Source organism: Salvelinus namaycush, unplaced genomic scaffold (assembly GCF_016432855.1).
Source record: "Salvelinus namaycush isolate Seneca unplaced genomic scaffold, SaNama_1.0 Scaffold337, whole genome shotgun sequence".
In the NCBI taxonomy this organism is placed as follows: domain Eukaryota; kingdom Metazoa; phylum Chordata; class Actinopteri; order Salmoniformes; family Salmonidae; genus Salvelinus; species Salvelinus namaycush.
The window spans coordinates 47,501-62,819 of record NW_024060308.1 but is presented as its reverse complement, the minus strand read 5'-3'; the positions used below and the strand labels follow the sequence as shown (position 1 = coordinate 62,819).

General features: G+C 45.6%; 1 protein-coding gene across 1 annotated transcript in view; it reads right to left on the bottom strand.

Annotated features, from left to right (window-relative positions):
- Positions 1-394: 394 nt before the first annotated feature.
- LOC120040239 (neuronal-specific septin-3-like) overlaps positions 395-15,319 on the bottom strand; it is a 29,636-nt gene continuing 14,711 nt past the window's right edge. The window contains exons 3-4 of the mRNA XM_038985457.1: positions 5,240-5,368; positions 395-408 (exon numbers count right to left, since the gene is read on the bottom strand). Coding sequence (XP_038841385.1) covers positions 395-408; positions 5,240-5,368 — 143 coding nt within the window. The remainder of the gene's footprint in view (positions 409-5,239; positions 5,369-15,319) is intronic.

Here is a 15,319-nt window from a genome sequence, read left to right as displayed (position 1 = left end):
ATCATAGCTAGATGGTGTCATGATAAATGCCTTTCTCCCTTTCCTCTCTTGACTCTACAGAAGGACTCTTGAAAAGCCTTTGTTAAACATAGAGAGTCTGGGAACATCAGAAGGTGGGGAAAGGAACCATATTTCGGTAATCCAACCAGTTGAAAATATGCGTTGGTACTTAATGAATATGATGTCAGTTCGGTTGTCATCTGAGACATTCTTATTAATGATAGGATGACCTAAACTGTTTCTTGGAAAGTCTACACATTCTAGTTATCAGATTCACATGGAATTGTTGTGCAATTTAAATGTTTAAATATTAAACTATTTGTGAAAAGATGAAATGTAATTTTAGCTTCCAAATGAGAGAATTGGGTTTTCATAAGGTTAAAGCTCTGCTCCATCAGTGACCCGCCCCTGTGAAGAGACATTGGTTATAAACTATGAAACACACCCTTCTCTCCCTCCATTATATAAGCCCTTTACGAAAATGTAACTTCCTGTTCCGGGTACATTAGGGCGACGGTCCGATGTCAGAAAGATTCACATAATAAGCTGACGTGAGGACGACGGTCCCACGTAAAAAGGACTAACATGTCAACTACAGAACTAAGCCAATCTCAGCGTGAGCTTTGGTTGCGAATGGTATGAACTTTGAACTCTTATTCACTACAGAAGTGATACCTCCTAGCCGTTGAGTTAGGAGGTATCTCTGTCAACTTCTAATAACACCTGGTGTGTGTTGTAGTGTCTCTGTCAACCTCTAATAACACCTGGTGTGTGTTGTAGTGTCTCTGTCAACCTCTAATAACACCTGGTGTGTGTTGTAGTGTGTCTGTCAACCTCTAATAACACCTGCTGGGTGTCAACCTCTAATAACACCTGGTGTGTGTTGTAGTGCCTCTGTCAACCTCTAATAACACCTGGTGTGTGTTGTAGTGTCTCTGTCAACCTCTAATAACACCTGGTGTGTGTTGTAGTGTCTCTGTCAACCTCTAATAACACCTGGTGTGTGTTGTAGTGCCTCTGTCAACCTCTAATAACACCTGGTGTGTGTTGTAGTGTCTCTGTCAACCTCTAATAACACCTGGTGTGTGTTGTATTGGACCATGGCCTTATATAGTGTATAACTGAACCCTACTGTACTGTGTACTAGTTATTATGGGATATTAGTCTGTTGTACAGGATGGAGACGGGGCCAGTTGTATTATGGGATATTAGTCTGTTATACAGGATGAAGACGGGGCCAGTTGTATTATGGGATATTAGTCTGTTATACAGGATGGAGACGGGGCCTGTTGTATTATGGGATATTAGTCTGTTATACAGGATGAAGACGGGGCCAGTTGTATTATGGGATATTAGTCTGTTGTACAGGATGGAGACGGGGCCAGTTGTATTATGGGATATTAGTCTGTTATACAGGATGGAGACGGGGCCAGTTGTATTATGGGATATTAGTCTGTTATACAGGATGGAGACGGGCCTGTTGTATTATGGGATATTAGTCTGTTATACAGGATGGAGACGGGGCCTGTTGTATTATGGGATATTAGTCTGTTATACAGGATGGAGGGGGCCAGTTGTATTATGGGATATTAGTCTGTTATACAGGATGGAGACGGGGCCAGTTGTATTATGGGATATTAGTCTGTTATACAGGATGGAGACGGGGCCAGTTGTATTATGGGATATTAGTCTGTTATACAGGATGGAGACGGGGCCAGTTGTATTATGGGATATTAGTCTGTTATACAGGATGGAGACGGGGCAGTTGTATTATGGGATATTAGTCTGTTATACAGGATGGAGACGGGGCCTGTTGTATTAGGATATTAGTCGTTAACAGGATGGAGACGGGGCCTGTTGTATTATGGGATATTAGTCTGTTATACAGGATGGACACGGGGCCAGTTGTATTATGGAATATTAGTCTGTTATACAGGATGGAGACGGGGCCAGTTGTATTATGGGATATTAGTCTGTTGTACAGGATGGAGACGGGCCAGTTGTATTATGGGATATTAGTCTGTTATACAGGATGCAGACGGGGCCAGTTGTATTATGGGATATTAGTCTGTTATACAGGATGGAGACGGGGCCAGTTGTATTATGGGATATTAGTCTGTTATACAGGATGGAAGGGGCCAGTTGTATTATGGGATATTAGTCTGTTATACAGGATGGAGGCGGGGCCAGTTGTATTATGGGATAGTAGTCTGTTATACAGGATGGAGACGGGGCCAGTTGTATTATGGGATATTAGTCTGTTATACAGGATGGACAGGGCCAGTTGTATTATGGGATGTTAGTCTGTTATACAGGATGGAGACGGGGCCTGTTGTATTATGGGATATTAGTCTGTTATACAGGATGGAGACGGGCCAGTTGTATTATGGGATATTAGTCTGTTGTACAGGATGAAGACGGGCCAGTTGTATTATGGGATATTAGTCTGTATAACAGGATGGAGACGGGGCCTGTTGTATTATGGGATATTAGTCTGTTGTACAGGATGGAGACGGGCCAGTTGTATTATGGGATATTAGTTTGTTATACAGGATGGAGACGGGGCCAGTTGTATTATGGGATATTAGTCTGTTATACAGGATGGAGACGGGGCCTGTTGTATTATGGATATTAGTCTGTTATACAGGATGGACGGGGCCAGTTGTATTATGGGATATTAGTCTGTTATACAGGATGGAGACGGGGCCAGTTGTATTATGGGATATTAGTCTGTTATACAGGATGGAGACGGGGCCAGTTGTATTATGGGATATTAGTCTGTTGTACAGGATGGAGACGGGGCCTGTTGTATTATGGGATATTAGTCTGTTATACAGGATGAGACGGGGCCAGTTGTATTATGGGATATTAGTCTGTTGTACAGGATGGAGACGGGCCAGTTGTATTATGGGATATTAGTCTGTTATACAGGATGCAGACGGGGCCAGTTGTATTATGGGATATTAGTCTGTTATACAGGATGGAGACGGGGCCAGTTGTATTATGGGATATTAGTCTGTATACAGGATGGAGAAGGGGCCAGTTGTATTATGGGATATTAGTCTGTTATACAGGATGGAGGCGGGGCCAGTTGTATTATGGGATAGTAGTCTGTTATACAGGATGGAGACGGGCCAGTTGTATTATGGGATATTAGTCTGTTATACAGGATGGACAGGCCAGTTGTATTATGGGATTTTAGTCTGTTATACAGGATGGAGACGGGGCCTGTTGTATTATGGGATATTAGTCTGTTATACAGGATGGAGACGGGGCCAGTTGTATTATGGGATATTAGTCTGTTGTACAGGATGGAGACGGGGCCAGTTGTATTATGGGATATTAGTCTGTTATACAGGATGGAGACGGGGCCTGTTGTATTATGGGATATTAGTCTGTTGTACAGGATGGAGACGGGCCAGTTGTATTATGGGATATTAGTCTGTTATACAGGATGGAGACGGGGCCAGTTGTATTATGGGATATTAGTCTGTTATACAGGATGGAGACGGGGCCTGTTGTATTATGGGATATTAGTCTGTTATACAGGATGGAGACGGGGCCAGTTGTATTATGGGATATTAGTCTGTTATACAGGATGGAGACGGGCCAGTTGTATTATGGGATATTAGTCTGTTATACAGGATGGAGACGGGGCCAGTTGTATTATGGGATATTAGTCTGTTGTACAGGGTGGAGACGGGGCCTGTTGTATTATGGGATATTAGTCTGTTATACAGGATGAAGACGGGGCCAGTTGTATTATGGGATATTAGTCTGTTGTACAGGATGGAGACGGGCCAGTTGCATTATGGGATATTAGTCTGTTATACAGGATGGACACGGGGCCCGTTGTATTATGGGATAGTTGGGCTTTTCTTGTGGCAACAGGTCACACATCTTGCTGCTGTGATGCACACTGTGGTTTAGTTCTCTCTCTCTCTCTCTCTCTCTCTCTCTCTCTCTCTCTCTCTCTCTCTCTCTCTCTCTCTCTCTCTCTCTCTCTCTCTCTCTCTCTCTCTCTCTCTCTCTCTCGCTGCCTCCCTCTCTCTTGCTCATGCTGTCTCTTTCTCTCTCTCTCTCTCTCTCTCTATCTCTCTCTTGCTCTCGCTGTCTCCCTCTCTCACTCTTTCTCTCTATCTGTCTCTCTCTCTCTCACACACACTCTCCCTGGCTCTCTCTCACTCTCTTTCTCCCTCTCTGTCTCTCTCACTCTCTCTCTTTTTTCCTCTCTCTCCCTTCTAGAATGCATTAGAATGACAAACACACAGTCTGTCAGTGTGATTGATCTGTCCCTGTGTGATTCTCTCTCCTCAGAGGATCTGGGAGAACTCCAAGGCAAACAGACAGAGTAGAGTGGAAATGTGTGTGTGTTTGTACATGACAGGACAGGACATTTAACGATACAGTTGTAGGCCAAGCCAGTGTTTTAGAACTGAAACATTACATCTACCATCCAGGACATGAGTCTGTACAGCAGAACACATTATAGTGGGTGTATGTGTGTGTTTGTGTGTGTGTATATATCTGGTGTGTGTGTGTTTGTGTGTGTGTATATATCTGGTGTGTGTGTGTGTGTATGTGTCTATCTGGTGTGTGTGTTTGTGTATGTGTCTATCTGGTGTGTGTGTTTGTGTATATATCTGGTGTGTGTGTGTGTGTGTGTGTGTGTGTATATATCTGGTGTGTGTGTGTGTGTATGTGTCTATCTGGTGTGTGTGTTTGTGTATGTGTCTATCTGGTGTGTGTGTTTGTGTATATATCTGGTGTGTGTGTGTGTGTGTGTATATATATCTGGTGTGTGTGTGTGTGTGTATATATCTGGTGTGTGTGTGTATATATCTGGTGTGTGTGTGTGTATATATCTGGTGTGTGTGTGTGTGTGTGTGTGTGTGTGTGTATATATCTGGTGTGTGTGTGTGTATATATCTGGTGTGTGTGTGTGTGTGTGTGTGTGTGTGTGTGTGTGTGTGTGTGTGTGTGTGTGTGTGTGTGTGTGTATGTATATATCTGGTGTGTGTGTATGTATATATCTGGTGTGTGTGTATATATCTGTGTGTGTGTGTGTATATATCTGGTGTGTGTGTGTATGTATATATCTGGTGTGTGTGTATATATCTGTGTGTGTGTGTGTGTGTGTATATATCTGGTGTGTGTGTATATATCTGTGTGTGTGTGTGTGTGTGTATATATCTGGTGTGTGTGTGTATGTATATATCTGGTGTGTGTGTGTGCTCACCATGGCTAACGGACTGCAGTTTGACAGTCTTGGAGATCTTCTCTTCGTAGTTCGGGCTGCAGGACTTGCGGCTGACTTTAGACTTGAACAGAGTGTTGACCAGGGTAGACTTCCCTAGTCCACTCTGACCTGTAGGAGAAAGACAGGACAGAGACACACTGGTTAGTGTTGACCAGGGTAGACTTCCCTAGTCCACTCTGACCTGTAGGAGAAAGACAGGACAGAGACACACTGGTTAGTGTTGACCAGGGTAGACTGTGTGTTTGTGTGTCCATGTGTGAACTTTTACATTTTTATTTAACTAGGCAAGTCCGTTAAGAACAAATTCTTATTTACAACCTTTCGGTTACTGGCCCAACACTCTAACTACTAGGCCACCTGCCGCTTAGCTGACCTGAGTTCAGCTTTTCTTTAACACTGATTCTATTTGAGGGAATTATCCACCTCATCAGAACACTGATTCTATTTGAGGGAATTATCCACCTCATCATAACACTGATTCTATTTGAGGGAATTATCCACCTCATCATTACACTGATTCTATTTCAGGGAATTATCCACCTCATCATAACACTGATTCTATTTGAGGGAATTATCCACCTCATCATAACACTGATTCTATTTGAGGGAATTATCCACCTCATCATAACTGATTCTATTTGAGGGAATTATCCACCTCATCATAACACTGATTCTATTTGAGGGAATTATCCACCTCATCATAACACTGATTCTATTTGAGGGAATTATCCACCTCATCATAACACTGATTCTATTTGAGGGAATTATCCACCTCATCATAACACTGATTCTATTTGAGGGAATTATCCACCTCATCAGAACACTGATTCTATTTGAGGGAATTATCCACCTCATCATAACACTGATTCTATTTGAGGGAATTATCCACCTCATCATAACACTGATTCTATTTGAGGGAATTATCCACCTCATCATAACACTGATTCTATTTCAGGGAATTATCCACCTCATCATTACACTGATTCTATTTGAGGGAATTATCCACCTCATCAGAACACTGATTCTATTTGAGGGAATTATCCACCTCATCATAACACGGATTCTATTTGAGGGAATTATCCACCTCATCAGAACACTGATTCTATTTGAGGGAATTATCCACATCATCATTACACTGATTCTATTTGAGGGAATTATCCACCTCATCAGAACACTGATTCTATTTGAGGGAATTATCCACCTCATCAGAACACTGATTCTATTTGAGGGAATTATCCACCTCATCAGAACACTGATTCTATTTGAGGGAATTATCCACATCATCATTACACTGATTCTATTTGAGGGAATTATCCACCTCATCAGAACACTGATTCTATTTGAGGGAATTATCCACCTCATCAGAACACTGATTCTATTTGAGGGAATTATCCACCTCATCAGAACACTGATTCTATTTGAGGGAATTATCCACCTCATCATAACTTTTAATAGAATGTTCCACTGTATCCTATAGCTAGGGCCCTGTGTTTTGGTTCATTTCACATGACCTGGATTTTACCTTTCATTTTAAGCCTTTTACAGAAATGAGAATTTGACCAAAAATGAAGGATGGTCTGAGGATGGTGCTGAGGATGGTGCTGGACAATCAAATATAAAAACAAAAGGGGACAGTTTCATGAAAAGGTCATGTGACATGATTAACCAAAACACTGTCAGGAGCTGTTAGAGTTCCACTTCTACTGTCAGGAGCTGTTAGAGTCCCACCTCTACTGTCAGGAGCTGTTAGAGTCCCACCTCTACTGTCAGGAGCTGTTAGAGTCCCACATCTACTGTCAGGAGCTGTCAGAGTCCCACATCTACTGTCAGGAGCTGTTAGAGTCCCACATCTACTGTCAGGATCTGTTAGAGTCCCATGTCTACTGTCAGGAGCTGTTAGAGTCCCACATCTACTGTCAGGAGCTGTTAGAGTCCCACATCTACTGTCAGGAGCTGTTAGAGTCCCATGTCTACTTTCAGGATCTGTTAGAGTCCCACATCTACTGTCAGGACCTGTTAGAGTCCCACATCTACTGTCAGGAGCTGTTAGAGTCCCACATCTACTGTCAGGAGCTGTTAGAGTCCCACATCTACTGTCAGGAGCTGTTAGAGTCCCACATCTACTGTCAGGATCTGTTAGAGTCCCACATCTACTGTCAGGAGCTGTTAGAGTCCCACATCTACTGTCAGGAGCTGTTAGAGTCCCACGTCTACTGTCAGTATCTGTTAGACTCCCACATCTACTGTCAGGAGCTGTTAGAGTCCCACGTCTACTGTCAGGGTTAAATGATATGGAGGACTACTTACTGGGAATTACAATATAGCTCTATAGCTGTGTGTGTGTGTGTGTGTGTGTGTGTGTGTGTGTGTGTGTGTGTGTGTGTGTGTGTGTGTGTGTGTGTGTGTGTGTGTGTGTGTGTGTGCGTGTGTGCGTGTGCGTGTGTTTGTGTTTGTGCGCATACGTGTGTGTTTGGTAGCGATTTCAGTCATGGTGGGAATAAGGGAAGTGGATCTTTGTGAACAGGAAGTGTGTGTGTGTTGGTCCTGTCACCTCCTTCCTGCTGTGGAAGAACACACAGTCGCTGGACTTAAATTTGATGTGTGTGTGTGTGTGTGTGTGTGTGTGTGTGTGTGTGTGTGTGTGTGTGTGTGTGTGTGTGTGTGTGTGTGTGTGTGTGTGTGTGTGTGTGTGTGTGTGTGTGCGTAGTACGTGTGTATATGTGTGTCACCCCTGTCCCTCATCCTGAGTCTGTATCTTTTTCTGACAGCGATTGGTTTGTCTTCCTGTTTCATCTGACTGACAGTCCTTTCACTTTGTCTTTAACCCCCAGAACTAAAGTAGGGGGCGAGAGAGAGAGAAGGAGAGAGAGACAGAAGGAGAGAGGGAGAGAGAGAGAAGGAGAGAGAGAGAGAGAGAAGGAGAGAGAGGAGGATGAGGTTAGGCAAAAAGAAGAATTGTCCTCTTATAGCCTCCCGAGCCAGGGAGTTAGCCTCCTCTCCTCTACATCTCCTCCCTCTCTCCTCTCCTCCCGTTCCCCTCTCCTTTCCTCCCTCTCCCTGAATGCTTGACCACAGGAGCATGGGAGAGGCCATAGTAACCTTGGAGCCAGCCACCACTGTGGAGCTCTGTGATTTGTCAGAATCAAAGCCAGCCACCATGTGAGGTTGACCGGATTGGTAAAACCTAAATCAGCCTCTGTGTGGTGTTCTGTGATTGGTCAGACCGAAGTGGGGTGGCTATTTTAAATAATGGTCAGAACGCTCTACAACACAACAGATCAGAGGAATGCTGGCTCCACTGTAAAGAACACTCAGCAGGTAGAGAGAGAGAGAGAGAGAGAGAGAGAGAGAGAGAGAGAGAGAGAGAGAGAGAGAGAGAGAGAGAGAGAGAGAGAGAGAGAGAGAGAGAGAGAGAGAGAGAGAGAGAGAGAGAGAGAGAGAGAGAGAGAGAGAGAGAGAGAGAGAGAGAGAGAGAGAGAGAGAGAGAGAGAGAGAGAGAGATGTGTGGTATTTGGGCTCCATTGCCAAACAGCAGGTGGACAAGAAACAAATATCTTCTCCTCTGAGCAAAACGAGCTCTAGGACCTCCTCTGACAGCTCTACAACAACATCTATAGAGCAATGTACCACTGCTAGTCTAACAGTTGATGGTTCACTAATACAGCAAGTGTAGTTGTGACATTATCAGACAATATCCAGACTGACTGGGTTGGAGCTATTAGAGGTCAACCAACAGGACAGTCAATGTTCCCCTGACATCACTACAGGGAGGTTTATATATCAACCAATAGGACAGTCAATGTTCCCCTGACATCACTACAGGGAGGTTTATATATCAACCAACAGGACAGTCAATGTTCCCCTGACATCACTACAGGGAGGTTTATATATCAACCAATAGGACAGTCAATGTTCCCCTGACATCACTACAGGGAGGTTTATATATCAACCAACAGGACAGTCAATGTTCCCCTGACATCACTACAGGGAGGTTTATATATCAACCAACAGGACAGTCAATGTTCCCCTGACATCACTACAGGGAGGTTTATATATCAACCAACAGGACAGTCAATGTTCCCCTGACATCACTACAGGGAGGTTTATATATCAACCAACAGGACAGTCAATGTTCCCCTGACATCACTACAGGGAGGTTTATATATCAACCAATAGGACAGTCAATGTTCCCCTGACATCACTACAGGGAGGTTTATATATCAACCAACAGGACAGTCAATGTTCCCCTGACATCACTACAGGGAGGTTTATATATCAACCAACAGGACAGTCAATGTTCCCCTGACATCACTACAGGGAGGTTTATATATCAACCAACAGGACAGTCAATGTTCCCCTGACATCACTACAGGGAGGTTTATACATCAACCAACAGGACAGTCAATGTTCCCCTGACATCACTACAGGGAGGTTTATAGATCAACCAACAGGACAGTCAATGTTCCCCTGACATCACTACAGGGAGGTTTATATACCAACCAACAGGACAGTCAATGTTCCCCTGACATCACTACAGGGAGGTTTATATACCAACCAACAGGACAGTCAATGTTCCCCTGACATCACTACAGGGAGGTTTATATACCAACCAACAGGACAGTCAATGTTCCCCTGACATCACTACAGGGAGGTTTATATACCAACCAACAGGACAGTCAATGTTCCCCTGACATCACTACAGGGAGGTTTATATATCAACCAACAGGACAGTCAATGTTCCCCTGACATCACTACAGGGAGGTTTATATAGCAACCAACAGGACAGTCAATGTTCCCCTGACATCACTACAGGGAGGTTTCTAATGGTTTTGAAACAGGTGCTTCATGATGCTCATAGTTTCCTGCCTCAACCACTAATTACCAATCATCTATGGCAGTTATATACACACAGCTGTTTACTACATCTCACTCTGTGTGTGTGTGTGTGTGTGTGTGTGTGTGTGTGTGTGTGTGTGTGTGTGTGTGTGTGTGTGTGTGTGTGTGTGTGTGTGTGTGTGTATGTGCGTTTGCACGTGTGTGTGTGTGTGTGTGTGTACGTGTGCGTGCGTGCGTGCGTGCGTGCGTGCGTGCGTGCGTGTGTGTGTGTGTGTGTGTGTGGCTAGAGGCAGCATGAGACACATTAAGACAGAGATAGATGACATCCCACATGTTAGACTGCAGCCGAAGGATTTTATTTCTGAGCTTTTCATCAGCACAGCTAAAAACATCTCTGTCCTTTGACACACACGGGTGCACAACACACACACACACACACACACACACACACACACACACACACACACACACACACACACACACACACACACACACACACACACACACACACACACACACACACACACACACACTACCAAGTTCTTTCCTGTTCAACTGTTGTGACTTCCTGTCGGTAAGCCCTGTGCCTCCTGCCATGCATGTGTGTGTTATCAGTGTGTGTGTGTGTTTGAGAGTATTTTAAGCCAGGTGAGGTGCAGTCTTAAGGGGTATGCATGCTTCCTAGACAAAACAGTTGGGGCGAGTTGGTTCATAAGGGTTTTATCGAGGCCAGTCCGAAATTCGGGAGCCGAAGTCTACTTCCGTGATTGGTCAACTGTATGGATTCTTCAATAAAGTCTTTGTTGTCATTCAACGAGAGACGACTCGTTTTCATGTACATTTTTTCATTGGGAAATACTGCACCAAACTCCTCGGCAAAAACATCAAATGAATGACAGATTCCTTGAGTTATTTTAGATGAGTTCTGACTATGTTGAGGAAGTGTATACTGGTTACGGCGTCTCAGAATGGACAAACAGTACTATTGACGCTACTATTTTCAAGCGAAGGTCTTTTAAGGGAGAATGCAGGCACAACCGAAGCATCCTGACAGCTAGTCGAACCGAAGCATGCTGACGGCTAGCTGAACCGAAGCATGCTGACGGCTAGTCGAACCGAAGCATGCTGACGGCTAGCTGAACCGAAGCATGCTGACGGCTAGCTGAACCGAAGCATGCTGACGGCTAGCTGAACCGAAGCATGCTGACGGCTAGTCGAACCGAAGCATGCTGACGGCTAGTCGAACCGAAGCATGCTGACGGCTAGTGTAACCGATGTGAAATGCAATGTAACAGTATAACTTTAGTACGTCCCCTCGCCCCGACCCGGGCGCGAACCAGGGACCCTCTGCACACATCAACAACGGTCGCCCACGAAGCATCGTTACCCATCACTCCACAAAGGCCGCGGCCCTTGCAGAGCAAGGGGCAACACTACTAATAGGTTTCAGAGCAAGTGACGTAACTGATTGAAACGCTACTAGCGCGTAATCGCTAACTAGCTAGCCATTTCACATCCGTTACACTCACCCCCCTTTCAACCTCCTCCTTTTCCGCAGCAACCAGTTATGGAGATTTATTCTGATAGGAACAGCACAAAATTGCACGTCATGCAATGCACGGCTCACCATCCAACTCTGCACTCACGCACTGTACAAAATATATGAACCCCCCCCACCAGACACAGTAAGTTGCTAGCTAGTACTGGCGGGAATTCTTTACAACCAAAATGCACAACCAATATTCTCCAAAAAACACTGCATCTTATGTGTGATGTTCGAATAACATTTACAAACAAATTTATATAAATTGTACATTTAAATCATCACTTGGGAGTATAAAAATCACTTTTGATGTACAGTGCTTTGCAACCAACAACTTACCGCTGGTTTGGTGCTTGTTCACTGGGACGATTCTAACTGAAACATCCTCCCTCGTAAGCAAGCTACGCAAACCAGCCAATAAGATGCCATGTTGAGTAGGTGAAGGCAAGACAAAACTAAAACCAAAAACCCATTGGCTTAACAATAAAGTGGCAAGGGGAATCACCAATAAAACCCTGTTACACTAGCCGAACAGAAGCATGCTGACGGCTAGCCGAACAGAAGCATGCTGACGGCTAGTCGAACCGAAGCATGCTGACGGCTAGTCGAACAGAAGCATGCTGATGGCTAGTCCAACAGAAGCATGCTGACGGCTAGTCGAACAGAAGCATGCTGACGGCTAGCCGAACAGAAGCATGCTGACGGCCAGTCGAACAGAAGCATGCTGACGGCCAGTCGAACCGAAGCATGCTGACGGCTAGTAGAACAGAAGCATGCTGACGGCTAGCCGAACCGAAGCATGTTGACGGCTAGCCGAACCGAAGCATGCTGGCGGCTAGCTGAACAGAAACATGCTGACGGCCAGCCGAACAGAAGCATGCTGACGGCTAGCCGAACCGAAGCATGCTGACGGCTAGCCGAACAGAAGCATGCTGACGGCTAGCCGAACAGAAGCATGCTGACGGCCAGCCGAACAGAAGCATGCTGACGGCTAGCCGAACCGAAGCATGCTGACGGCTAGCCGAACCGAAGCATGCTGACGGCTAGTAGAACAGAAGCATGCTGACGGCTAGCCGAACAAAAACATGCTGGCGGCCAGCCGAACAGAAGCATGCTGGCGGCTAGCCGAACCGAAGCATGCTGACGGCTAGCCGAACCGAAGCATGCTGACGGCTAGCCGAACCGAAGCATGCTGACGGCTAGCCGAACAGAAGCATGCTGACGGCTAGCCGAACCGAAGCATGCTGACGGCTAGCCGAACAGAAGCATGCTGACGGCTAGTCGAACCGAAGCATGCTGACGGCTAGCTGAACCGAAGCATGCTGACGGCTAGCTGAACCGAAGCATGCTGACGGCTAGTCGAACAGAAGCATGCTGACGGCTAGTCGAACAGAAGCATGCTGACGGCTAGCTGAACCGAAGCATGCTGACGGCTAGCTGAACAGAAGCATGCTGACGGCTAATCGAACCGAAGCATGCTGACGGCTAGCTGAACAGAAGCATGCTGACGGCTAATCGAACCGAAGCATGCTGACGGCTAGCTGAACCGAAGCATGCTGACGGCTAGCCGAACAGAAGCATGCTGACGGCTAGTCGAACCGAAGCATGCTGACGGCTAGCCGAACAGAAGCATGCTGACGGCTAGCTGAACAGAAGCATGCTGACGGCTAGCTGAACAGAAGCATGCTGACGGCCAGTCGAACAGAAGCATGCTGACGGCCAGCCGAACCGAAGCATGCTGACGGCTAGCTGAACCGAAGCATGCTGACGGCTAGCTGAACAGAAGCATGCTGACGGCTAGCCGAACCGAAGCATGCTGACGGCTAGTCGAACCGAAGCATGCTGACGGCTAGCTGAACAGAAGCATGCTGACGGCTAGTCGAACAGAAGCATGCTGACGGCTAGTCGAACCGAAGCATGCTGACGGCTAGCTGAACAGAAGCATGCTGACGGCTAGTCGAACAGAAGCATGCTGACGGCTAGTCGAACAGAAGCATGCTGACGGCTAGCTGAACAGAAGCATGCTGACGGCTAGTCGAACAGAAGCATGCTGACGGCTAGTCGAACAGAAGCATGCTGACGGCTAGCTGAACAGAAGCATGCTGACGGCTAGTCGAACAGAAGCATGCTGACGGCTAGTCGAACCGAAGCATGCTGACGGCTAGCTGAACAGAAGCATGCTGACGGCTAATCGAACCGAAGCATGCTGACGGCTAGCTGAACCGAAGCATGCTGACGGCTAGCCGAACAGAAGCATGCTGACGGCTAGTCGAACCGAAGCATGCTGACGGCTAGCTGAACAGAAGCATGCTGACGGCTAGCCGAACAGAAGCATGCTGACGGCTAGTCGAACCGAAGCATGCTGACGGCTAGTCGAACCGAAGCATGCTGACGGCTAGCCGAACAGAAGCATGCTGACGGCTAGTCGAACCGAAGCATGCTGACGGCTAGTCGAACAGAAGCATGCTGACGGCCAGTAGAACAGAAGCATGCTGACGGCTAGCTGAACAGAAGCATGCTGACGGCTAGCTGAACCGAAGCATGCTGACGGCTAGCTGAACAGAAGCATGCTGACGGCCAGCCGAACAGAAGCATACATTTATGATATGTACCCATTGAATAAAATAACTTATGAATGCCTCATGAACTGTCTCACCCCATCAGAACCCAAAATATAAGCTTGTATATAAAAAAGTTAATGTAGACATTAGCCTAAAAAAAATGTTTTACTATAATTTTGATATCACGGATGGCCAGTCCTTGCATCCATTGCTCTGTCTATGCATTTGAGTAGTTGCATTTCTCCAGCCCCATCCCTCAGATTTTTACTGAAACTGGGGTGGGGCATAGGCTTTGTTATTGTTTTATACTGCTGACTGTAGCTTTAATCTGACACTTAACACCAGTTGATCTTGTTTCTACTGCTGACTGTAGCTTTAATCTGACACTAAACACCAGTTCCTCTAACAGCTAGTGTTTACAAATACAATAATCTGTTCACAGCTCATCCTGGTCACTAGAACTACCATTTGATTGGTTGTAAAGGTCCTGAGGACGTCGATACATGTCCTCCTCACCGTTCACTGGGCGTGACCTCATGATGCTCTGAGGTGAAGCGTCCTCAGACCACACAGACCACTGTGCCATGGCAGTTCACAATACTGTACCAAGCCAGGGAGAGAACCAGATGATACTTCATAAAAACAACTCATTGTTTTTCATTATTCTGTTTTAAGCCCCAAACCATCACCCTAACCTTAACCACTAGGAATGAATACCTAACCTTAACCACTAGGAATGAATACCTAACCTTAACCACTAGGAATGAATACCTAACCTTAACCACTAGGAATGAATACCTAACCTTAACCACTAGGAATGAATACCTAACCTTAACCACTAGGAATGAATACCTAACCTTAACCACTAGGAATGAATACCTAACCTTAACCACTAGGAATGAATACCTAACATTAACCACTAGGAATGAATACCTAATCTTAACCACTAGGAATGAATACCTAACCTTAACCACTAGGAATGAATACCTAACCTTAACCACTAGGAATGAATACCAAAACTTAACCCTTTGAGTTGTTTCTGTTTTAACCTGTAACCACGTGGAATGAACCCTGTAACTACGTGGAATGAACCCTGTAACTACGTGGAATGAACCCTGT